This window comes from Vanacampus margaritifer, chromosome 7, assembly GCF_051991255.1.
Source record: "Vanacampus margaritifer isolate UIUO_Vmar chromosome 7, RoL_Vmar_1.0, whole genome shotgun sequence".
Lineage (NCBI taxonomy): Eukaryota > Metazoa > Chordata > Actinopteri > Syngnathiformes > Syngnathidae > Vanacampus > Vanacampus margaritifer.
The window spans coordinates 17,154,143-17,179,672 of record NC_135438.1 but is presented as its reverse complement, the minus strand read 5'-3'; the positions used below and the strand labels follow the sequence as shown (position 1 = coordinate 17,179,672).

Genomic DNA, 25,530 nt, shown 5'->3' with positions numbered 1-25,530 from the left:
TATGTAAATGTGTATAATTCGCGTGGATGCATGTGGACGTGCAACTGTACACATCCTCCATACTCCTCCTGCCTCTTCTACAAGCACATCTCGCTGTCTGATTGGTCACAGCCGACAGGAAGAGCACGAACAGAACCCTGGCGACTACCGAGAGCTGTCAAATTCAGGCAGACACGTCGAAAAGCGTCTCTCAACTTCATTAGGCAAATTTGTCACTCATCTGCAACCGTCTGCAGGCTTGCAGCCACTCCAATATAAAGCTGTATGTGCTACTGCGGCATTTAAAGAAGACGAGTCGCTTGAGCCAAAGTTTCCGGAAATATAGCGCAGAGGACATCGGCGTCGGCATCGGGATGGCAGCGTACAAACTGGTGCTGATCCGTCACGGAGAGAGCTGCTGGAACCAAGAAAACCGCTTCTGCGGATGGTTCGACGCGGACTTGAGCGAGACAGGGGAGCAGGAGGCCAAGAGAGGAGGACAAGCCTTGAAAGGTAAATTCATGTCACAGGGCCTAATCGGCCATTCTGCCTGTCATTGGATTAGAGCTCTGCAAACCTGCAAGTGCTTATGCAACTGGGCCGGATGGGGGAAACAGGTTGTGGGCCTAAGCAAGAAAAGGGAGTAGTAAACAATGTGTGGATGGTTACTGAAAATGAAAAATTGATAATTTTTATGCAACTATTTTGTACAAAATTAAAATATCTATGATAACGCTGTATGGAATCGACAGAATTTTACAGTACACCTGTCTTTGTGTCTTTCTCACCTCAGATGCTGGCTATGAGTTTGATATTTGCTACACCTCTGTTCTAAAGAGGGCCGTCCGCACTCTGTGGTTAGTTCTGGACGGCATCGACCAGATGTGGCTGCCAGTGCACAGGACGTGGCGCCTCAATGAGCGCCACTACGGTGGTCTAACTGGTCTGAACAAGGCTGAAACGGCAGCAAAACATGGAGAGGCCCAGGTCAAGATTTGGAGGCGCTCTTTTGACATCCCTCCCCCATCCATGGATGAGGGCCATGACTTCTATCAGACCATAAGCAAGGTTACTCCGGAAGACATCAACTAGTGATTAGCCTCTTTTGCACAGAGCTCTTGCTCACGAGAGCCATAATGCTAGATGTCATCATCAATTCATTGACTCCAAGCTCACGTGCAGCAGCTCAATTGTCTTTTTCATGATAAGTGTATACCGAACCGAATGCTTCAATGAGTGCGGATTTGATTCTGAAATGGGAATAGTAAACACTTCAAAATGGAGATAATCGAAAAATGCATGGAGTAATTTGCACACGTGATTTTGGCAAGTTAAATAGAAGCTAATGGACAAGAATGTAAATAGGTTATTGTTTCATTTATACAGCACTTTGCACAGAGAGGGCTCACAAATTGCTTTGTATGGTTAAAATACAGAAGCACAAATGTACAGTAAATACAAGGGGAAAAAACTGATGGCGCTGGGTTTCGGGAAATATGCAAATACACTGCATCATTTTAACCACAGGAGAAAAAAGTGTAAATTGTCACAATGGGGTCCTGGCCCACCATTCCGGCATTCTTCGTTTAGCCAGACTACCTCAGAAGGTGGAATATTGGGAAAAGAAGCCTGTAATTTTAGACAGAACAGCAAATAGAAGGCGACTAAATTGAGGCTTAAACAGGTTGTGTAATTGAGGCTATATTTTATTCTGACATTGATTAGTGCCTCATGACTGTAAAACGATAAACGGCATGTAAACATTTTCTTTGGTATAGGACCGACGTTATGCTGATCTGACAGAGGAGCAGCTTCCAACTTGTGAGAGCCTGAAGGATACCATTGCGAGGGCTCTTCCGTTTTGGAACGATGAGATCGTTCCACAGATCAAAGAAGGGAAGAGGGTGCTGATTGCTGCCCATGGCAACAGTCTCCGTGGCATCGTCAAGCACCTTGAGGGTAAGTATATAAATGAAGCCTTATTAAGAGCTCTTTGTTCAGACAAAAACTACATTCACAAATGAATAAGTTTTTTCCACTTTTCAACACTTCTCTGCGATGTTGCTCTTTTGCGCTGATTTAGCGTTGGTTGAGCAACGAAAGAGCATCTTGTTGTTAGTTGCCAACTGGTCAAAAGGATAACTTTCTCTGTGCAACTGACTCTGGTGGTGCTCAAAAGCAGAGGAGCAAATAGCCCATTACGCCTAGACTTGTTGAGTCAGGCTGTTGAACCTTGAGCTAAATTGATCAGATAATAACAAATGATGCTTCTATGTTGTAAATTCTGCCTATTATATCGCAGGAATGTCTGAGGAGGCCATCATGGAGTTGAACCTTCCTACAGGTATTCCTGTTGTGTACGAGTTGGACAAAAATTTGAAGCCCATGGGACCAATGCAGTTTCTCGGAGATGAAGAGACTGTACAGAAGGCCATGGCTGCTGTGGCGGCTCAGGGCAAAGCAAAAAAATGAACTCCGATCCAGTGATTGGGCTAGTATTTAGATCAATGCTGTGCTGTTCAGTTAACAAAATATTTGAGTAACAAGCCTGCTAGTGTTGTTAACATCACAAACCTCACACAGCACCAAGTTTAATTCAATAATACTCTATAGGATTTAATTGAATCATATATTTTTTTTGTCATAAGAAGGGTTTTAGAAAATGGATATTGTGATGCATGTATGTACTGATCAAAATGTTCATGTTGGACCTTGGCGGTATGTTCAGTCACCTGACAATATAGTAACGTTGTTGTTGAAAGACCATGTTTATTCACTTTGCACTTGTCTTTGCTGTGACTTTGCGAAAATAATAAATGTGGTGAGCTGTTACATGTTTAAAATCTTTTTCAGCATACCCCCCCCCCCCCCACTGTTTCCCTGTGACAACCTCACAAGTGGCAGTTTCACATCTACTTTCTGATGTTTATTTTTAATATAAAACATTCTTTTCCTGATGAGAAATGCCCCCAAAGACACCCAACTTTTCCTTTTATTTATATTCTGTTTTAGACATGTTCTAATGACAGACCTAATAGAGCATTAAAAATACAGATATCTGTCCTGTGAAAAGGTTATTTCCCCCAAATTTTATAAATCATCAATAATTATTTGTATGTGTGTATATATATATATATATATATATATATATATATATATATATATTCTTTTTTTTTTTTTAAATAATCCCCAAATTAGTATAGATCAGGGGCCACATACAAGGTGCCCAAGGATCACATGAGTAGCTAATCGTTCTGACAATATTTCACCACACCACTGATGGGTCATTGTAATTTATTTGCTTGTAGTGTTGTAGAAGTGATCATTTCAAACACTTCAGAGATTTACAAAAAATAAACAGTGAGGGGAAAAAATTGAATAACAGACACCCGTTGTATTATATATCCTACATGTCTTGTATCATAACAAACCACCGAAACTCCCGGTTCAATATGGCGACGAGGTCTTTTTTGTGTATGTTTTTAATCATAGAAAGATACAAGCACGGTGATGAGTCTGCACAAAGAAAGAAAAACGGTTGCGACGGGTTGTGGTGGTTATCAGTTCTCCAGGAAAGCCACGTAGTCGGTGAGTCTGGCCAACTGCTGCTCGTTGGGAACCGACGAAACGGGGGGATGATCAGGCTTTTTCGGCATCACCATCCTGGTAGCGGGGTCTGCCTGCCAGCCCTGACTCACCACACTTTTGACGGCCTCTTCCACAGAGTAACCCGCAAAGGCAGCACAATCTTCAACGGTGATGGAAGTGTACGCCCGCGCCACAAGCCCGTAGGCCCGTTGTCGCGTACTCTCTTGAAGGGCCTCCATTACTGGGAGAATATTTTCTGACCACTGATAAGCCGCAATAGACGTGTAGATCCCAGGGAAATCTCGTTGCCACATGTGCTGTCCAACTGTCCAAATTGCTGCTAGTTCAGCATCTGCTGCTTTTATTGCCTGGGGAATCCTCTTCCAGAGATACCTGGCGTTGTTCATATCATTATGTAATAAATAAAGTGCCAAAAGCTGTGCATACACTTGAGGGGTCGTAATGCCTCCTGGTGCCTCGAGCTCTTGAGCTTCACACTGCTCTAATAGTTTGTCAAAATTGTCTTCCATAATCACAGCACCTGGCATGATGGTCCTCGCGTTTGCTTTCCGAGCCGATCTTATTCAAGTGACCCGATGGTGACTAGATCTGCACGTCTTCAACGAGCCAAGACTTTCTCTAGTAGTTGTTTATCTATATGATCCTTTTCTGTTTCCCCTTTCCGGTTTTAACCGACCAATCAGGATCAGCATCAACCTTTCGTCACAACCAATCGCCTCGCGAGTAGTTCTTCTCGCAAACATGTCACCCATGAAGCTGTGTGTTCCTGGTGAGTTTCTTATGGGGGGTTTTATGTTAACTCCGACGTTGCTCCAAGTTGAACAGGGTAACCGCGTGCGGAAATATTTGCGATAGCTTCATTAGCCTGACATCTCCTACAGAATTTATTTGTTTAAGGTACCAATTCTCGGAAACCCTCAAACCATCGCTTGAAGGGGTAAGCCATGCTAAATAGTAGCTACCACGCATGGGCAGATTGTGTTTATTGAAATCAAACTGTAAGGATTTACGTGTGTACTACATTGTTACGTTGTTTTACGTAACGTACAAAAGGGAGTAATTTAGTCTTACTTCTACGGGTGTGTATTGTTGACTTTTACTTTCCATGGCAGGATTCATCAGCAGAAGCTCTGCCCATCGCCCCAGGGAAGGATAACAGCATTCCGTTCTCAATATGCTGTTATGTTACGTTTTTGTACAGTTTATTGCGATTATGAGTGGATTAAATTAGCTAAATCCCCACTGAAGCTTCGGGTACCAAATGGACGGCTTGCCACTCCATTTTGTGTATGTTAATCATGGTTATAATTTGTATTAGTATAGAATTGCACTGCACCATACTGATAGCTGTTTCTAGTATTTTGGTACCCTCAAGTAGCTACATGACTGTATCAAAGTGTCAGTTAACAGTTATAGTATTTTGTACCATTTTTATCGCCTTCATAATTTCATCAATATGTTATATCTTTGTGTTCAGGTGATAAACTTTGCAGTGTAGAAGATTGTACTCCTGGAACTGGTGTATACCTGCGGCATGGCTACATTTACTCTTCGCTAGCAGGCTACGTGCTCAAGAAAAACGAAGGCGAGGAGGTGAGAGGCAGGATGAGTTAGGTGCAGTCAGACGAAGCTGTCGAGGCATTCAGATGTGTGGAAATGTGTTGTTGGAGTGGCACGTCTTAAGGCTATTTAACAGAATGTAACAGGTGACGTATTTCTGAAAAAGATGCGATTTGTTTTTTGTTTTCGTATCTAGTTACCAGTCATCTCAGTTGTGAGAGAAACGGAAGCCCAACTACTGCCAGATGTTGGCGCAATTGTCACCTGTAAGGTAATTAAAATTGACTAATATACTGTAAAACCCCATTTAAAAAATGGTTGCTTCCAAATCCATGGTATAACTGATACCACACTGAATTGTACTGTATAATTATCTTTATGCACTTCTTCAGTATTTTCATTTAAGCATCACATTACAGACTGACATGGCCTTGTTCTTTGATTGGACAGGTAACTACTATCAATCCCAGGTTTGCCAAGGTCCACATACTTTATGTCGGCTCCACACCACTGAAGGACCGCTTTAGAGGAACGATCAGGTACATATAAAGTGTGCTTCAAAGGATAATCATTTTTCAGCAATGTAACACTACTGATCTTCCCTGGACGCTCAGAAAAGAAGATGTACGGGCAACAGAGAAAGACAAGGTTAGTTTAAAAGATGCAGAGAGTAGCTTTGCACAGCTTCTGTGTATTTCACAATTTAACGTAATTTACATGTTTTTCCTCATTTCCTCTACAGGTGGAGACGTACAAATGTTTTAGACCCGGCGACATTGTCCTGGCAAAAGTGGTATCCTTTGTCTTGTGGTTTTTAACGTTTTAATTGAGTTGTGGCTTTCGATAAAGTAGTACTAAGTTTGTTGCGGCCGTGGCTCAGGGTGTAGAGACGGCCGTTTAGTAACCAGAAGGTCGGCTGTTCGATTTCCGCTCTCCCCAAGTCATGTGTCCTTGGGCAAGGCACTTCACACACAGTGCCTCCAGCGCTACTCATACTGGTGTATGGAAGGTGCGAATGTTTGGTGGTGGTCGGAGGGCCCGTAGGCGCACACTGGCAGCCTCGATTCCGTCAGCCTGCCCCAAGGTAGCTGTGGCTACTAATGTAGCTTACCGCCACCACAGTGTGAAAGTAAGAATATTGTATCCATTCCATTGCAAAGCATCTTTGAGAGTCTAGAAAAGCGCTATATAAATCTGATGCTTTATTATTATTATTATTAATATAGCTAATGTTGCTGTGGGTAAACATTGTGTTCTACCATGTAGTGTCGCATCCTTGACCTGCACTGTGACAGATTTCCCTGGGTGATGTGCAGTCCAACTACCTGCTGACTACAGCTGAGAATGAACTTGGGGTGGTGGTGGCCCACAGTGAAGCAGGTAAACTCAATGAAACATGTCTGCAGCATCTTTTTGACCAAAAGCTAGCGCATACATCCAGTTAGCATTTTCCAGTTTATTTTTATAGGCTGTAAAATATTTATTTACTCCAAATCATGTATTTTTTGTAATTGACTATCTATGGCAATCATGTATGATAGACCGAACAATTCAATACCCTTCCACTAGATGTCAGAAGGTACAATTAACTTGTGTATCTACCTGTTGCCATTCGCGCACCAAAATAATTCATGGCTTCCTGCAAGTCTTTTAATTCTGTGTTCAACTAAAATGGTTTGGAAATGCTGTAAACTTGTCTCAATACTTTTAGGTCAATCTATGTGGCTACTGTAATGTGTGATGATGAGTATAGCATTGTCTTGTCTAATTTAATCACACGTGTCATGTTTCCATGTAAACCAGGTGCACAGATGGTTCCAATCAGCTGGTGCGAGATGCAGTGTCCACTGACGCATGCCAAAGAGTTTCGCAAAGTGGCAAGGGTCCAACCTGAGTTTCTACAGGCGTGACAAACCTGAGACTTGATTTCCTCCACTAGGAACACACAGCTTCCCCATCCCCGAGTGACTCAGGAGCCTCCCTACTTGTGGACACTTTTAAAATTTTGCTTTTGGCAAATAGTGTTGTTGTTTTTCTGCACATTTGGTCAGACTATCATCTTGGAAATGCTGATACAACATTAGAGCTGCGATATTGAATGGACACAATGTAATCACACTGCTTTTTTCTAGCAGTTAAGTTGACGGACATCAGACCTCAAGGCTCACCTTGCAGTCTGCACTGTATTCGGGTGCATCTTAATGAAGTTGTACTTGGCCCATTGCTCGTTTCAGTTTTCATTTGGTGCTCATTTTCCCTACCACACACCATCAATTCAATTTTGTGGCAATTTCACAGAGAGTAAGCAACGTTTTTTTTTTTTTTTTTTTTAAATGAACACTTCTAGCTTACTGCAGATGGTTGCAAGAATGAAATAAAATGTTAATCGTTTGCATTTTTCAATACTTTGTGATTGTACTTTCACAGTTGGGGGAAAGTTTTTTGTTTTTTTCATTTTTCAAGTAAGTGTCTCATACAACAAACATTTGTGTAGAGATTGTTTATTTACAGGAATTGATAAGTCAAAGAGCTTGATGTAATTGGAAAAAATGCTGTTAAAATTTGAGTTTGCATTTAAAAAAAAAATCTTTTGTTAATTTAACTATCTGTATGAGCCAACAGTAGAATATTATTAAAACATTACTTTGAAAAATACAGCCATTATGTCTCTAATGGTATATTATTTTAAAACAGCAAACTCCACATTTTTAAGACCTACAAATGTATGCTCAGTCATCAAAGCGGACAGATCGACATGCATTGACGTCAATAGAGAATGTCTTTTTGGATGCGTCACTAAACCCAAGTCCTGCGCCTCTGCTTTTAAAGTCTATTCGGCGTGAGTGGGCACGCTCAAACTCTCCCATGAGTCCTTGCTGTAGATGCACCTGTGCGTCCTGGCCGAGTGCCATATTTGGCTTTGGTGCATTTGCAGCAGCAGTTGGCTGGAAGCCATTCTTGAAGCCACCCATCAACCGGAGGAACTTCTGCTGCTGCTCAGAGCTTTCAAACTGGGCGGTGCTCCACTGACCAAACCCCTGAGATGAGATTTGGGCAACAATTGTTAGAAAGCGACAACAATTAATGCACTTTGAAGAACGTTGAGAGTTGCTTTTACTTATACACTCAAATTCTGCAGTTAAAATTTTACTATTACTGTAAAATTATATCTTGACAAAGATTCTGTTTTGTTTTGTTTTAGAAATCTTAATATCACTGTTGTGCACTTTGAATGACATGGCCTTCAAAGCACTTTAAATTGTAAAGAAAAAAGGAACACTGACTTTTTGAGGCCGAGAGGCCTCGTCGACCTCCATCTGCAAAGCCTGTCGTCTTTCCTGTGATAGAGCGAAAAACTATATCAACAAGCATGGAGAGGAGTCTAACAGAATCAGCAAAAAAAAAAGAACAATGTAAAATAAAAATAAAAAGCAACAAGTTGTCGGAGAGGTACGAGTCTGCTTCCTGTCACTGTCCCCTCAACTCAAAACTGATTACAGTTGCACCCCAACCAGGGTGCCGTGACGCCATAGTGTGGCGTGGGAAATTATTCCAATTATTAACTAAATTTACTTATTTATTATTTACAAATATATACTGTATTTGTTCATTCAGTTATGCCAGCAGTGTATAGTGACAGAGTAATTAAAGGGATACTTGACTCTTAGCCATTTTCAGCAATAAAACGTTAATATTTTGTCTGTCATTTGATAACATTATTTTTCATGTGTAATAAAAAAAGTCAACCCCCCCAAAAAAATTCTTGACAACAATAAGCTCCATGCAGCCCCACTAGTCGAAATACGGTATTTTGGTTAAAATTGCGTTAGTGGAATAGGAGTTAAGTAGCAAAATCCAGCAGTATTTTGCCATTTGCTGCCGAGTGAAAATGACATAACAGTAGCTCAGGCCTCAGGTAACAACCAATCAAAGCTCAGCTTCAGGAAACAGGTGAGCTATGATTGGTCATTGCCTGATTAACTGTGATGTTATCTTCGGTCGACAGCAAGTGGCAAAATGGCCGCCCACTGAGATGGACAAAAACGGCTGGATTTTGCTCTAACTTAGCTAGTAGCAGACATCTGTGATCAACTTTTGAAATTAGACTGAACCTCTTCTCTTTCATTTTTAACCGTTTCAAAATTCAAAGCATATGTAGGAAGGGAAAAAAAGATTTGTTGTTTTGTTATGATCGTATGATTGTTAATGTTTTATGTTATGTTGTCTGTTTCTGTTAAGCGCTTTGTGACAGCTAAGGCTGTTTGAAAGCGCTATAAAAATAAAGATGAATCATGACTTTAAAATCACATTCTGCCTATTGCTCTCGACTGAAAATTACATCACAGGTGTTCAGAGCTCAGTTAACGAGCAATCGCGATTTACTTGTTTTCAGGTTTTGGTCATGAGACATTCGCAAATTGTTTTTTCAGAGGTATGATTTTGTACGTGAACAATAAATGAAGTTAGCAAATAAATTATAGACAAAATATTAACTCCTTACTGCTGAAAATGGCTAAATGAATAAAATATCCTTTTAAGGAAATGTGAGAAAGCAAAATAAAACAAAGCAATGTCATGCTTGATATTTACCTGGTTGATGTTCACCTCATCAGCGTTTCCAGTCCTTTCTGACAAGAACACCACGTCTGCTTCGAGAGCATCCTAAAACATAAAGCCCAAAAAGTTGAACCAAGCATGTAAAATGGTCAACAATATCAAACAACGATACACTCACCACATGGTCGTCAAACTCATCTTCAATTGCCTCCTCCTTCACCTTCGTCTCCTTCACCTTCGTCTCCTTCACCTTCTTCTTCGTCTCCTTCTTCTTCACCTTCTTCTCCATCTCCTTCTTCACCTTTTCCGTCAAGTCAGGATACACTTCCTCAAGCCGTTTCTCTTCCTTAATCGAAGCCTTTCTGTTTTTCTTGCTCGGTTCCTTGTATTCGGTCTCTTCATATTGAGGCTTTTTAACTTTTTGTTTGTTCTTTTCAGATTCAGTGTCTCCTTCTGCGCCGAGCTCAGAAGACTTTCTCTTCTTGGGCTTTTCTCCTTTTTTCTTTTCTTTTGTCTCACCTTCTATGCCAACGTCACTTTTTGCGGGGTTTTCTTCCTTCTGTGCTTCTTTGATGGAATCTTCAGCTTGTTCATTGTTTGGTGAGGCCTTCTTCTTTTTCTTCTTCAGCTTCACCTCGCCAACCTCTTGTCCTTCTGGTGTTTTTGTAGCCACTTCACTGTCAGATAATTTTAGTTTAGCAATTTTCTTCTTTTTTGTTGTTTCATTCTGTTCCGCTATGTCCTTTTTCCTCTTTACATTATGTTTAATATTTTCCTCTGGACTCACAACTGGTATCATATTTGGTTCCTTCTTGGCTTTCTTCAGCATCTTCTCGGCTTCTTCCTGCATTTCAACATTTTCATGTTTAACTTGTGTCACCTTACTTTTCTTCTTACCCTCACTTTTGTCCTTTTCTTGTTTCTTTTTCATCTTTTTGACGACTGCAATGTCATCTGTAACGTGAGAGCCACTAATATAATGATTGTTTTTTTCTTTCTTGGCTTTCTTGGCCACTTTCTCGCCATCAGCTTCATTTTTTTCTTTCTTGGCTTTCTTGGCCACTTTCTCGCCATCAGCTTCATTTTTTTCTTTCTTGGCTTTCTTGGCCACTTTCTCGCCATCAGCTTCATTTTTTTCTTTCTTGGCTTTCTTGGCCACTTTCTCGGCATCAGCTTCATTTTTTTCCTTCTTGGCTTTCTTCGCCACTTTCTCACCATCAGCTTCATTTTTTTCTTTCTTGGCTTTCTTTGCCACTTTCTCGACATAAACTTCATTTTCATCTTTCTTGTTTTTTTTTGCCACTTTCTTGTCATCAATCTCATTTTTTTCTTTCTTGGCTTTCTTCGCCACTTTCTCATCAACTACAGTAGCATTTTGATGCTCAATCGGGGTTTTATTCTTTGACTTTTTCTCATTACTTGTTTTCTCAGTTCCCTCCTGACTGCCAGTCAGCTTTTTATTTATCTTTGTTTCTTTGCAATTTCCATCTATGACAGAACCATTCACCACTTTCTTCTTCTTTTTCTCTTTCTCCTCATCACCCACTTCTAAAGACAAGGGCACTTTCATTCCAAACTCCTCCATTTTTACTTTATTCTTTTTCTTTTTCACACTCTGTGCTGTCCCATCAGCAATTGTGGGTTTGTTCATTTTTGAAGGAGAGGTTTGTTCATTCTTAGGTTTCTTGATTTTCTTTCCAGCATTCTCATCTGTCACAGCCTCAATTTGAATTTTCATCTGGTCCTGGGGTCTTTGCACAAGAACACACCTGTGATTTGACTGGGGGAGAGGGTGGGCGGGTGATGGTGGGGGAATACCATTATAGGATCAGATTCAATACTTGGTATTTGATTACCATTCCAATTACATAAGTGTATGACTAACAAACCTCTGAGAGCTGCTTAGGGAAAGATTCCTGATCAATGTCTCTTTGCAGAGCAAGTCGCTTCACCTATTTGGGAACACAACCAAACAGAGTATTTCTACATTAAATATAATGAAGACCACAATCACATTTTACAAAATTCTGCAGCTCTATGCAACTATTGCAACATTTGACAGTATCGTGAGAGAGTGAGTATAATTCGGAAATAAAATATTTTTTCAAAATCTTAGAAGGGAAAAAAAAGCAATATTAATAATTGCTTAACACCACATTTAGCAGTATTTTTGCCCCTTTTATGTTCATTTAAACAACAAACGTTCAATAAATGTAATTTCACTTCATATCTGACTTAGGCCAGTGAGAGAATAACTTTAGGATGAATTGCATATTACAAAAATTACCTCATCAATGACAATAGTCATGCTGGCTGTAGGTGCAACCCTTTCAGAAACAAAGACCACTTCATCGGAATCCGTCTAAAATAAAACGAATTAATGAATGACACAACAATGCTAGCTAGTTTTATTTGTTCCCTAATCAGTTTTGATTTCTGAAATTAGAATCTTCGCAGAACAAGTTGATAAACAAAGGAAAATTATTAGCTTACCAATCATTGTGTGTGGAACACTATCCTGCATGTTTTAGATGTCCCCCTCCTCCAACACACCTGATTCAAATGATCAGGATCGTTATCAGGCTTCTGCAGAGACTGCTGGTGAGCTGATCATTTGAATCGGGTGTGTTGGAGGAGGGAACCATTCTAAAACATGCAGGACAGTAACCCTCGAGGCGGATTTGGACACTCCTGCCTTACAGTAATTATTCTATTCGGCTCGTAACCAAAGTAAACCCTACTGTTTTTTGAGGGTTGAAGGAACGCTTCACTAACTTAACTTACACTTTCACGGTACAATTGTAACGCACTGTCAATTAAACCCCACATAAACAATTATGTCCAATGATTTGACCCAGGCGAGCATCGAGAAGGTAATAACAGCGACAACGTATATTCTTGTCTAACACTCACTGCACAAAATAAATTGTGTAGTGTAGATAGTTTAGATAGATAATATTTAACGTAAACATGAGAACAGTTTCACTTACTTTGCACACTTTCTTCCTTCACGTGTACACGAAGGACTTTTTTGACCCGGACGTGATTTAATTTGCTTCCGGTGAAGACGAGCTCAAACCCTTAGCAACCATGCTTATGCTCTTAGCGTCCCTTTCATACACAGACTCCGGGGCGGAGGCATTTAATAAACGAAAATACTCGTGAAGTGTTGGCAGTTTTCTTGTTGTAGTTGAGTGACGTTGTGCGAGACCGTTTGCATTAATGTGCCGGTGTACAGTGAAGCTGATGCGTCGACTGACGAGTGTCGGCCTGTCGGGGCGAGCTGAAAATGTCAGTGCGCGTGCGCAAAGTGCCAGTATGTCGGGGCAGCCCTTCTGCGCATGCCCCTCACGGAAACCCGAAGCACGTGAGTTTTTTTCTGCACACACGTATTCGATTTGTGTTTGTATTTCGATTTAGATAACAAAATTATGATGAATACAACATATTCTGGACACTTACGAAACCAATGCAATCCGTTTACTCATATTACTTAAACAATTTTTTTTTTATATACAATAAAATAAACACAAAGCAAATGGGTGTTTCTGTAAGAGGCTAAAAACTATTAGAAAAATATAAAAATCAGGTATAAACATTAGCATAAACTTGTTTTGTTTTTTATTTATTTAATATATTATTGAAAACGAATAACCACTAGAGTATTGACATAATATGAGTAATATGGGGTAGGACTAGATAAATTCTTGTACTTCTTCCTACTCCCCTTAACATGTAAACTGCAGTGAATTAATGACATATATTTCTTTCCATTTTTATTTGCATATTTTGAAGTTGTAATGTGATTATATGATCAATCAATCAATCAATCTAGGTGAATTGGCCAGAGGCGTGAGTGCTGGTTTGTGTGTGCCCTGCAATTGACTTTCCACCAGTGAGCAGCCTTTGACCAAATCCAGTTGTGATTGGGATAGGCTCCAGCACACAGGCAACCCTAATGAGGATAAGCAGTGTAGAAAATAAACAGATATTATTACAGTGAAATCATGTATACCAGGACAGGAATCTGATGACAAATGAAGACAACATTTAAGAGAAAATGTGCGCTGATGTATTAATCACTCTGTGCAAATTACATTACAAACATTCATGTTATGCTGCCATAAAATAGTGACAGTGCAATTGCCATAAAATCATTAAAAGGTAAATACCAGTGCTTTTAACATTGTAGGTCACACTTGATTGAAAGTCATTTGTTTTAAGATATTACATAATGTAAAATGTCAAGTTAATATTTGCAGTATACAAAATTGTAGCATAAATCTCACTAAGACAAGCAACATGACAGAAAACTCACAATAGTTCAAAAGTCAGATTTAGTGCAAAACGGGATACTTGATTAGATTGGCCGCAGTGACATTATTCTTTCTGCTTGAAGTCTTATTACCGATGCATTCGAACTCTCACTACAATAGTGAATATTTTGATTCATAACTTGTACAATAATATAATGTCAGTATTAAACAGACTGCATGGGCTGAAAACCAGTAGCATTTGCAAACAATTCCCCCCATGTTTTCAAGTAAGAAAAAAAAAAGTAAAACATTTTGTAAGAACCACATTGCCATAATACACTACAGCGACACTGCCATACACTTTGACGACACTCACACATCACAATAAAAAATATATCAAAACTGGTTGAGCTTAGTGTCTACATCAAACCCTTGTTAGTCCGTCCAGTTGTACGAAATAATTTTCACTGGAACATAATGATGGCCAGATGTCAAATGAGATATTTTTTGTTAACCTCTCCAATACTGATGGATCTTTGACATCTGGCCGTATGTGCGTGTGTGTTTTCTACTCAATATGGACATCAAAATCCTAGAAAACACCAAATAAAATCGTACTGACAAAATATTAAAAATATTTGACCCTTTACAAGATAATACATCTCAAATATTATCACACAGAGACCATATTAGCTCTTATAAAGTGCAAAATACAGCTTCCAAGATAGTTTAAACCTCGTACTGTATCACATATATTTACACTCATTGGTCACATCATTAGGTACACTCGCACAATCTAATGCAATGTTTCCCTGGCGTTATTGAGCCAAGGCACCCACTTTACATTAAAAATGTTTAGCGGCACACTACCAAACAAAAAAGTCACAAAACTTATGAGTACTGATGTATTTATCATATTGTCTCAATTTGTTCACAAATTGACTTGACGATATGACCTATTCATTTGCATGGTGATTTATTGTCCTTTCTGAAATCTAATGGAAGAGGCATTTAATTGTTCTGCCTTGTCAGTATACATCGCTACTTGCTAGCATAGATAGATAGATGAACAACGATGTGTTGTAGGGCCCGACTGATCAATTGGCGATTACATAGGCCAATATTTCAAAATAAGCATCATCAGCCAAAGTTTTTCTGATTAAACACCAATGTAGTCTCTTAATTAATCATAATGCTATGTTGGAGTCCCTGCGAATTGTGCACTTGCACCGTTTGCCCACTAGAAGATGCTGTGACTCCATTCAATCTAATAGGCCAATTGTCACGTGGCCTTGCTGGAACACCGCGGCGTTTACCACAGTAATGGCTGATTTATTATAATTAGCAGGTTACATATGTGCTGCACAATCCTGGTAGTTATTCTTGCAGCAAAAATATTTCTCAGCAACAAGTGGAGATGGAAAACAATAACAGCATGTTATACATGTTATTAATTCCACTGTGACACTTATTTTGACAGGAAACTTTTTAAAAACAAATGACAAAAATATTGGCTCCTGTTGAACTCTACAACATAGGCCTATATTTAAAATGCAGGTCTGTCAAAAAATATTTTTTTTGACAACTGTGAAACATGTCTATTCATGGCAAAGAAAGTTGGAGAAGAGAAATATATAAGTAATTTTATGCCAGTAATTTACCTCATTATGGAGTTTGTATACGGCATTCATCTATATGCTGACAATCTAAAGATAAATTCAAAAGTGAATGTTTTTTGCATGTTTTTGTACTTGTGCTTGTTGTAAAGTTAAAGGTGGGTCTTTAGTTTTGTCCGTTAGTGTTTGTAAACACAACCGTTTGTTTGTAAACAACCAATTCAAAATTACTTTTCCCATTGGCTCCACCCCCACTCTTCTCGTCAACATTGCGCCTGCCTTCAGCGACACGCCCCCCGCTCTGTGATTGGCTAGAGGGGTAAACATAGACTTTCCACCCACAAACATCCCACTCAGGGCAAAACATAACAAAATGGCAAAATAAAGGCTGGGGTGGTGGTGGATGAAGACAAAATCACCACCACACATTAACAGAAGCCCAGAGGTGTTGATTGAGAATGATTAAATGTGTATGCATCCAGTGTTTAAGAAGTGTTTATTTCTGAGTGAAAACTAAAGACCTCACCTTTAAATAACTACTAAAGGACAAAATATTGTAACACACTCAAATGCTCCACTTGTAATAAAGTGTTAGGTGACCAAACTTATTTCTGCCAAGTAGAATCGGCATTGGCATGAAAAAAATCTAGGCCCTAATATTTCATAATTAATTAAGAATTATTTTCAGCAAAATGAAGTAAACTTGGATAATTGATGACCTCTCACGGCTCATTAGGGTAACATGGCCTCCTGGTTGGGAATCACGAATCTAATGAGATTCAAGGCAAGAGCTTTAACACAAATTCTGCCTTTGCAAATAATGTTCTGTTTTGATTAACAATATCAAAGATGTTTTCTATTCATTTAACAATATGGATATTATTGTGATTATATTGTAAAACGATTGCAGTTTAGTTTGACGGTGCATGCAACAAACAAATTGAACTATATTTATGATATTTTTAGTTCTGTATTTAGCTAATGCAGATGAGAATAAAGACTCAGTTGTCGTTTGGGGCCTTGATAGATTGTGCAGGTAAGAAGTGTACCTAATGATTTCACTATTGAGTGTATTGGTAAATGGCTTTTTAGGTTGTCCATAGACTTTATATTACATTCATGTGCACATGATGCAAGGTTACGGGCAATATGGACAAGCATGGCTCAAATAATGTCCTGTAGCCAAATGGCAAGAAAAATGAGAGTCAAAGCAAGCTTATGTAAGGATATGCTGTAAATTCATATTCTGAAGGTTTGTGTAATCCTCAACACCACGCATTATCAGCCCACCTCAAACACTTCCTGCACTCTTATTTACATATTACAGACATCTGTGCGTTATAATATTAATCATATTAAAGCACTGAAAGTGGTATTCAAGCCAGTAAAATGTCCTCAGGTGTAGAGCGTTTCAAAATGTAGAATTCAGACATGTATGCAGAAAACATGAAATGTATTGCGCTGTTGTCAGTCCGTCTTGTATGATATGTCTTTTGAATTATTACTCCAGGTCAGGCATCAGGAAAAAAAAAGAAGGAACATACATGTAACTAAGGGCTCACATCCCATTACCACAGTCGTCTTCCAGTGTAGTTAATGGGGGCTGTGGGCATCTATATGATGATGAAAAACAAGTGTGGGTCAGCTGGATTATTTGTGTAATTGTTGAAGAGTGACATATGTTGAGAGGCAGACTTACCGTACCACCGTTCATAACAAGAGCCATTTCAGTTGGTTGGTAGACGTGACCTCTGAAGGCGATGCCAGGGCGAACACTCCCGTGACCGCTCTGATAGTTGCCACTTCGAAGACCTGAAAGACGAGCAAAGTCAAAGGTATCGTCATACAATCAAATCAGTGGTGCATCATTTGTTTTACAGTCAGTGTAGTTTTACACTGATCAACTAATTTTTACAATTTTTGGGTGAATTCAACCCCCAAATTGTCTTTACAATAATATATTGCATGCACCCCCACTAGTCTAAACACGGCATTCTAATTAATATTGTGTTTGTGGAATATGAATTAAGCTTCAAAATCAACCCGTTTTTCTCAGGGGGCGGCCATTTTGGCATTTGTTGTCGACTGAAAATGGCATCACAGTTGTTCAAGCTGAGCCCTCAGCACCTGTGATGTCATTTTCAGTTGACAGCAAGTGGCAAAATGACTGCCACCTGAAATGGAGAAAAACGGGTGAATTTTGTTGCTTAATTCATATTCCACAAACACACTATTAATCCGAATACCGTGTTTAGACAAGTGGGGCTGTATAGAACATATTACTGTATTGTAAATAATTTTGGGGGGTTGATGTACCTTTTAACCGGAGATGTGAGTAAAGTTTTTTTCCGGGTTTTTTCCCCCACTGATTTTAAATCTGCACTTAAGTTTCTAATAATAACTAGAAAAATTCCCGCGGAAATTTTGAATGGGACTGCTGACTCTTGCAAGGTGGAAAGACACATGTAGTACTTGTAGCAATAGTAATAGTAGTATAGTAGTAGGACTTTTAGTAGTAGCAAGTACTTGTAGTAGTAGTAGTAGTAGTACTTGTAATTGTAGTAGTAGTAGTATTAGTAGTACTTGTAGTTGTAGTAATTTTAGTAGTAGTCAAATGGCCAAGATGGCCGCCGACCCAGGTGGGCGAGGAGTAGAGAGTCCTTGGCGTACCTAATTAATTGGCCAAGATGGCCGCCGCCCTGGGCAAGCGGAGTGGCGAGAATCCTGGGCGTACCTAATCAATTGGCCAAGATGGCCGCCCGTACATAGGCCAAGCCTTGAGTACACCAAGAAAAAAAGGGGGTGAGTTGAGCTATAATAATAATAATAATGAAATATATGTAATATATTAAGTAAAATGTATAAATTAAGGGTTCGGTTCAGCAACAGGTGGATTTTATTTCTTAAACATCGTAGCTACAAATGACATCAAACGGCAAAATCCATATTGCGCACGTTTTCTTCATAGGTCAATCTTAAAAAAAAAAGAAAATATCACAAAAACATCATGTGCTAGGAAAATACATTTTTGAAATGAGCGTGAAATTAACGTTTAGGGACACATAAAGCCAAACAAATGTTTGTTGTCGTTGTTGTTGTTTTAGAAATATATTTCCCAAAGTGACTAGACTGGAGTCAAAGTAAGATTAAATATATATACTGTATACACTGCCTGTATTGATTTTCCACTACGTTTTGCAAGAAATGGATGTATGAATGGATGGATAAATGTTCTTTGTTGTGATTGGTTCATATTAGTTTTGAATGGGAAACTATTATTTTAGAGTCATATTTATTCATAATTAATTTCAAACATGCATAAAATGATTTTCTCCAAAATATTCCATCACTGTATTAGTCTATAGCACGTTCTAATTAGATTTATTGTACTGATTTGTTATGATAAATATTTCACTATGAAAATGGTTTTCATTGAAAAACCAAATGCCATTAGCATAAAGTGATGTGGGTAGACTTCATTTTGAATTCCCATTTACGTGATGAAATGGATCAAAGGAATTTGTGATATGGAGACGGTAAACTATGCCATTATTCCACACAAAAGAAAATTACTGTAATATTATATGTCCGCTGCTGTGAAAGGAAGTGTGAAATCAACAAGTAAAAGGATAATTTATGTCAGCCTTGATATATTAAATGCGACTTTCCTTTTCTGGCCGCTTTTAAAGGGACAATGTGTTGAAATGTTTGCCATCTAGTGGTCAACTAATACAATGCAACAAACTAAGTTCGAAGCATGTGCATTTTGAAGCTCGCACATTACGGTGCCTCAGAAGAGACCACACTTCGCAAGCCTACCACCCATTAGTACATTTGCTAATAATTTACAACTTTTACAACTTTATTTCGAACAGTTTAAATGACAATAAAACAAAAAAGCATAATGTCACAATTGTGTCAAAAACAAATAACAAACAGAGACATTTAAGTTATTACACAAAATTTTTGTCTCCTTAGGGCAGAGGTGGGCATCGAGGGCCGAAGTCCTGCAGGTTTTGGATGTTTCCGTTCTCCAACACAGCTGATATATGATCAGCTCATCAGCAACAATCCCGTTTATTGGAATCAGCTTGTGTTAGAATTGAGAAACCTCCAAAACCTGCAGGACTCTGGCCCCCGAGGACCAAGATTGCCCACCTCTGCCTTCTGTAAGGTGAAATTGTAATATAATTAGCTTTTATGAGACCTACGATGATTTAAAAAAGAAAATGTATGTTGACTTGCTAGAAAATATTTTTGGGCGTATTTTTGAACTATCCAACCATCCATCCATCCATCCATCCATTTTCTTAACCGCTTGTCCTCACAAGGGTTGCAGGGGGTGCTGGAGCCTATCCCAGCTGGCTTCGGGCAGTAGGCGAGGTACACCCTGAACTGGTTGCCAGCCAATCGCAGGGCAGTATTTTTGTACTACATTAAAAATAAAAATAAAAATAAAATAAAATAAATAAAAAATAAAAATTCTACTCACTTTAAGCTTAGCTGAGCTTCATCCCGACTCAGTCAACTGTACAACAACCAAAAGTAATGTGCCAGTCTCTTAAATACGACTTTAATGCTTTCTTTCAACCATCATCTTTGTCTGGTTTGTCCTTGTGCCTTGCTGTTTAGCTCTCCATCAGTAGATTAGCACTGAAGCCGGATGAGTCATAGCCCTCTGCCTGTAAGAGGCTGTGAAATAATTATAAGGTGGGTTTGTTGTTGGACTGTGTATAGTTGAACTCGTTCTGCGGGAAACAAACCTACTACTACATTGCATGATTTTGTTAGATTGTTAGTTCCAATGATTCTCTAATGTACTTTTCGGTAAGCTCTTGAAGAGAATTCTCTTTCTCTGTTGTAGATGATGTTAATAGAGGCTGCATTCATGACGTGATGCCTTCAAGTGGATTGGGATTAATGCAAGTCAGAATCTTTTTTTATAAATCCGCTCGATAGAAGTTTCCTTTGCTGTCTCTTAGTTTTGCATTCATTCATATGACATTGAATGGAAAAAAATGACTCTATGATTTGTGTCTCTGGTTGCCTAGCAACTGTACATTTCCAGTTGTACGTTTCTGCTCCACCTTCATGACAAAAGTGTGACCTCCCAAGCTCCACTTCAAGGCAGAGTTGAAGCACTATTAAAGGGGAAGTCAACCCCCCCGACAATGTTTTGACAATAATATGTTCTATGCAGTCCCACTGGTCTAAATATGATGTTTTGGTTAATATTGCGTTAGTGGAAGATGAGTTAAGCATCAAAATCCATCTCAGGGGGCGGCCATTTTGCCACTTGCTTTCAAACTGAAGATGATATCCTAGTTGCTCAGGTCTCAGGTACCGACCAATCACAGCTCATCTGTTTTCTGAAGCTGAGCTGTGATTGGTTGTTAACTGAGACCTGAGCAACTGGGATGTCATCTTCAGTCAACAGGAAGTGGCAAAATGGCCGCCCCCTGAGAATTTGCTTCATAACTCATATTCCACAAATATAATATTAATCAGAATGTCATGTTTAGACTAGTGAGATCACATATAACATATTGTCAAGAAACGTTAAAGGTTGACAACACACACAGACACACAACATGGGCGTACTTGCACCGTGCTCCTCCATAGAAAAGGCCTGGTTTTCCTGGAAGGGTTGGTGAGAGTGTGCTGGGAGCTCGTCTCTGAAATGTGGAGGAGTTGTTGTCTCGCTGGTGTCATAGAAATCTTGCCTGCCGCATTGTGATCGGTTCCAGAGACACAGGTGGCTCTCTGGAATGCCATGGAAGAGCAGAAGGATCCAACCCTGCACAACCAGGGCTACCGCCAGAGCAGGCTCGTCCAGCAGACGCTCCTCCACTTTTCCCGCTGCTCCTCCTCCTGACCTCCCCACTTTCCCCCTGAGCCGGACTGCTTGGCTCCCATAGAGATAAAAGCCAAGCCAAGCTACCCAAAGCAACGCAGATGCCAGACTTGCCAGGAAGAGCCACACGGCATTACACTTCCATCTCCTCTTGTCGCTCTCTTCTTCTCTATCCTCATCACTTTCAGGGGTTGCTTCTACCACCAGTTCCCCCCCACACAGCACCACCCCTAGAGAGAGCCCCATGGCTATGAGGAGCAGCCCTAAGGTGTAGCTGCACGTCAGAGCAAAGTCCAAAGGCGGATACTCGCATGCTGGATGCCCCTCCCTGACTACGGTGAGAAGGACCCATTCGGCAGAAATAATCCCTTGAACCAAGGCCAGTGCCAAGCCCAGTGCAGCCAGCGTGCTTCCTGATGGGCTTGTCTTGCCAGCCACCAGCCTCCTGAGCCTCAGACCCTGGACCAGCAAGCTTGAGAAGCAAAGGGCGAAGAGGGGGCCCCAGAAGGCTCTGCGAACCACACAGAGGACCTGGTTCTTTCCCACAAGGAACGCCAGAGAGATGGTGAATATCCCAAGGAGTGTGCCCAGGAGCAGGAGAAGGGGTCCCACGCCAGAGCGCCTGGCCGGGTCTGAGATAGAGCCAAGTTTGACGAGAAGGAGCGTAGCCAGGACTAGAGAGGTGATACCCCCGGTGCAGGCCACTGCCTCCAAAACAACACCCCACACTGACTCCAGGTCACACAGCACTCTGTAAGGGGGCTCCACATGCTCACTACATCCCAGGGGAGGGGGAGGTGATGGGTGCGATGTGCAAGAGCTGATCAGTAGCAGGAGGAAGATGGGGAAACTGTTGACAGCCATCTTAGAGGGATGTTGAAGACAAGAGGAGAAGCAGTTGAGACAAGGATAGGTAGGAAGGTCAGTCACATCAAAGAGATAAATTACATATTACTGGTTTAAAGGGGAAGTCAACCCTTCCCTCCCAAAAATCTTGACAATAATATGTTCTACTGTATATAACAAATAAAATAAACATCATCACGAGTGTTTTGTATCCAGCGATGTCAATTTCTTTATTTTTGTTTTATCTTATTATTTGCCCGATTTTGCTGTTACTGTATTTGCAAAATAAATTATTTGTTATAACCTGAACAGGGTTTCAGGGTGAATTTAAGTGGTACATTTTACACTAGGAATAAGGGGTGGGAGTAGATAAGTCGTTTTACTTCTTCTTACACCCTTTTCAAACAGAATCTTGTTTTTAAAATTGTTTTTATTTTGTGTGTATGTACAATTCTTTACATATATATGTATGTATGTATTTGTTTTATTTTCAAATAAAGTTTTTCAATGTTTGTAAGGTTATGCAGCACCACTAGTTTGGGTAATATTAGGTTAGTGGAATATGAGTTAAGCAGCAAAATCCAGCAGTTTTTATCAATATCAGAAGGCGGCCATTTTGCCACTTGCAAGAAAGTGAAGCGAGAAAGAGAAAAAGAGAAAATGACATCACAATTGTTCAGGTCTCAGGTAACAACCAATCACAGCTCAGCTTCAGAAAACAGGTGAGCTGTGATTGGTCATTGCCTGAGTCCTGAGCAACTGTGATGTCATCTTCGTCAACAGAAAGTGGCAAAATGGCCGCCCCCTGAGATGGATAAAAACAGCTGGATTTTGCTTCATAAGTCAGATTCCACAAATTTAATATTAATCAGAATATCATGTTTAGACTAGTGAGGTCACATCTAACATATTATTGTCAAGAAATATTTAAGGTTGACTTCCTCTTTAAAAAAACAACAACAACAACTCACAGATCACACATGAATATTCTTCTCTTTGGAAACACACTCGTGCTCTCACAGCACAGCACAGAACAGAACTGATTTTAGCACTGGGCAATAGTTTCCTTGGCAACGGGAAACAGCGTGGGCTGACATTGCACACTGGGCTTTGAGAAGTCGAGCTTAAGAACCAAAAACACAGACACACACACACATGCAATAATTATGCAACATTGTTAGGTCCTGTTAATATAAGCAATCCTCTCATTTACATCATTTTGTTAACCAGCAAACTGGTGTAAATGTCACTTTTGGAGAAAATTCACATTTCAAAGCCAAATGATTTCTAACAAGCATAGCATCACTTACACACCTATAAATGACTTGAATGTATTTTCCGACTTACCTCTGACAGCTTAGCAGCTTCAATTCTTAATTACTGACAATGGATAGGCGTGATATCTTCATGTCATCATTTGGGGAGTTCAACAAATTATAATGAATAATTCCACTTCAAATCCTCAGGTTTGCAGGAGCCAAACAGCTTCCATGTTGCATTTGAGGACGTCCTTTAAGTTGTTTGGTTAGACAGATTGTGTCCTGCTGCTGCTGTGACACGACCACTCCAAAAAAAAAAAATTGATGATCAAATTTTACTACGCGACGACCTCTGCCTCATCTTCAAATATCTCATTTGTCTCTCTTTCACTCTCTCTTTCCCTCTTTTTAACGCATCTCTCTATGGCAACTTGTGTCGTCTTCATACCAGTCACTCTGTCTGCATGTTTCTCTCTCCCTGCTGCATGTTGACTGTGCGGAGGTGTCAACAGAGATGCAATCCCAGCTTTGCTGGAGCTCACCCACGTATGGGAAGCAGGGACTGCTGGTGCACGCATCCAACCAGGAAATAATGAGCACACCGCTTCACACCCAAGGCTGTTTTTTTTTTTTCCAAACTTGGTGTTATTTCCCCACTTCTACTTCATAGAATTCAACATCACACTGACTCAGCTGAAAGGGGTTGACCTGCCTGTTCAGCCTTCCTTTCTTTAGTGACGCCACGGTTGATCAAAACAACAATTGGCCAATTGTTCTCATCACAAGTGTCCATTCTAGCTGAGTGAGGAGGGGATTTGGATAGATGAAGGCAGATGGTCCGCGCTCTGAGGCCACGTGGCCATCCTTGTAGGAAATGTTACATAACAGCCTGTCATTGAGCCAAGACTCCCTTTAGTGTGGACTAATCTGCTGCCTTGGACTTGCGCTCAAGTCGATCTGAAGGTGGACAGTATCTGAAGGGGGCCCGACGATCAGCAGGAGCCACGGAACTTGGCAATCAAGCCAGTTCGGATCAGTGTGCAAGACACTGTTGCTTGCAGATACGACATCAGTGACAGATTGTAGTCAGACACTGGAGAAGCCAAAGCTCTTTTGTGGTACGCAAATAGACTCGGAGACAAACAAACATGTAAAGAAAGAAGAAGACAATCTCCATACTTAGGAGTCTTTCTGTCTGCTATGTAGGCATTTGAATGCTCTCCCTATTCCTGTGTCCTCATGAGGTTAAGTGGTTTGGAAGATGGATGGTCTGAAATCAATTTATGACATAGTTAATGCTAAAGTTTTATAGTGACAGGCAGAACAATTCAACTCTCTTCCACTATAGGGGTCAGCAACCTTTCCTGTCAAAAGAGCTATATTTTAGGCCAAATAAAAAAAAATCTGGAGCCGCAAACTGTTTGAACGTTGTGATGAAGGAAACAGTGTGTTAGTGTTAGTTTGATGTACTGTGGGCCCAAGAGCTATAAGTGGAGCTGTACCAGAACAGAAAAAATATCAGCGGCATCCAATATGTAGAGATTCATTTTCTTCTACCTTTTGATTTCTCCTTTAATTTTATTATTATTATTATTATTATTATTTTGTTGTAATTTCAGACTTTGTTTTTTCAATAGATTTTTACACTTTTCTTTATTTTGACATTTTTCAGCATTTTTTTCTATCAATTTTCTGACATTTGTGGCAGTTTGACATTTTATGGTAATTGTCAGGATTTCTTCTTTTGTTTTTGGACATTTGATGGTCAGTTTTTGGACATTTTTAGGTAATTAAAAAAATATACGTTCACATCTACCTTTCATCTCTCTTTTTCAGACAACTTAACAATTTGGACTGAAATTTTTCGAATAATTCTTAATTTTTTTATCTAAATCATTCAGTTAAATAATATGTATTCTTAAAAAAATATGTAAAAAAAAAAATAGTAATAATAATTTCTACATTTTTTTTAGATCCATAGGGAGGCTCTAGAG

At 39.8% G+C, this 25,530-nt stretch overlaps 4 protein-coding genes, 1 long non-coding RNA gene and 1 pseudogene across 6 annotated transcripts; 3 read left to right on the top strand and 3 right to left on the bottom strand.

The window, feature by feature from the left end:
- The first annotated feature begins 81 nt into the window (after positions 1-81).
- LOC144054682 (phosphoglycerate mutase 1) lies at positions 82-2,811 on the top strand. The gene is made up of 4 exons (XM_077569886.1): positions 82-492; positions 773-1,047; positions 1,758-1,938; positions 2,282-2,811. Exons 1-4 carry the CDS (start codon positions 354-356, stop codon positions 2,449-2,451), a joined length of 765 nt encoding a protein of 254 aa, XP_077426012.1. The 5' UTR covers positions 82-353; the 3' UTR covers positions 2,452-2,811.
- Positions 2,812-3,256: 445 nt separating this feature from the next.
- LOC144054684 (COP9 signalosome complex subunit 8 pseudogene) lies at positions 3,257-4,251 on the bottom strand (annotated as a pseudogene).
- On the top strand, positions 4,248-7,805 carry exosc1 (exosome component 1). The gene is made up of 8 exons (XM_077569888.1): positions 4,248-4,357; positions 5,066-5,181; positions 5,345-5,419; positions 5,599-5,687; positions 5,763-5,796; positions 5,891-5,941; positions 6,444-6,528; positions 6,952-7,805. Exons 1-8 carry the CDS (start codon positions 4,330-4,332, stop codon positions 7,056-7,058), a joined length of 585 nt encoding a protein of 194 aa, XP_077426014.1. The 5' UTR covers positions 4,248-4,329; the 3' UTR covers positions 7,059-7,805.
- knop1 (lysine-rich nucleolar protein 1) lies at positions 7,634-12,844 on the bottom strand. 2 transcript variants are annotated; one of them, XM_077569882.1, is made up of 7 exons: positions 12,696-12,844; positions 11,993-12,067; positions 11,595-11,657; positions 9,884-11,485; positions 9,739-9,810; positions 8,433-8,486; positions 7,634-8,186 (listed from the first exon to the last, which is right to left on the bottom strand). In XM_077569882.1, the coding sequence occupies exons 2-7, from the start codon at positions 12,011-12,013 to the stop codon at positions 7,878-7,880; spliced, it is 2,121 nt and encodes a 706-aa protein (XP_077426008.1). In that variant the 5' UTR covers positions 12,014-12,067; positions 12,696-12,844; the 3' UTR covers positions 7,634-7,877. The 2 variants fall into 2 exon arrangements, with proteins under 2 accessions (XP_077426008.1, XP_077426009.1); XM_077569883.1 differs by lacking the exon at positions 11,993-12,067 and having other exon boundaries at positions 12,696-12,827.
- A 143-nt stretch (positions 12,845-12,987) lies between these two features.
- On the top strand, positions 12,988-20,780 carry LOC144054685 (uncharacterized). The gene is made up of 3 exons (XR_013294695.1): positions 12,988-13,072; positions 20,210-20,287; positions 20,442-20,780. It is a non-coding gene; the product is annotated as an uncharacterized LOC144054685 (long non-coding RNA).
- gprc5bb (G protein-coupled receptor, class C, group 5, member Bb) lies at positions 13,755-24,187 on the bottom strand. Its single transcript, XM_077569885.1, has 4 exons — positions 23,625-24,187; positions 21,179-22,295; positions 17,277-17,389; positions 13,755-17,190 (listed from the first exon to the last, which is right to left on the bottom strand). Exons 2-4 carry the CDS (start codon positions 22,293-22,295, stop codon positions 17,146-17,148), a joined length of 1,275 nt encoding a protein of 424 aa, XP_077426011.1. The 5' UTR covers positions 23,625-24,187; the 3' UTR covers positions 13,755-17,145.
- Between the last annotated feature and the right edge of the window lie 1,343 nt (positions 24,188-25,530).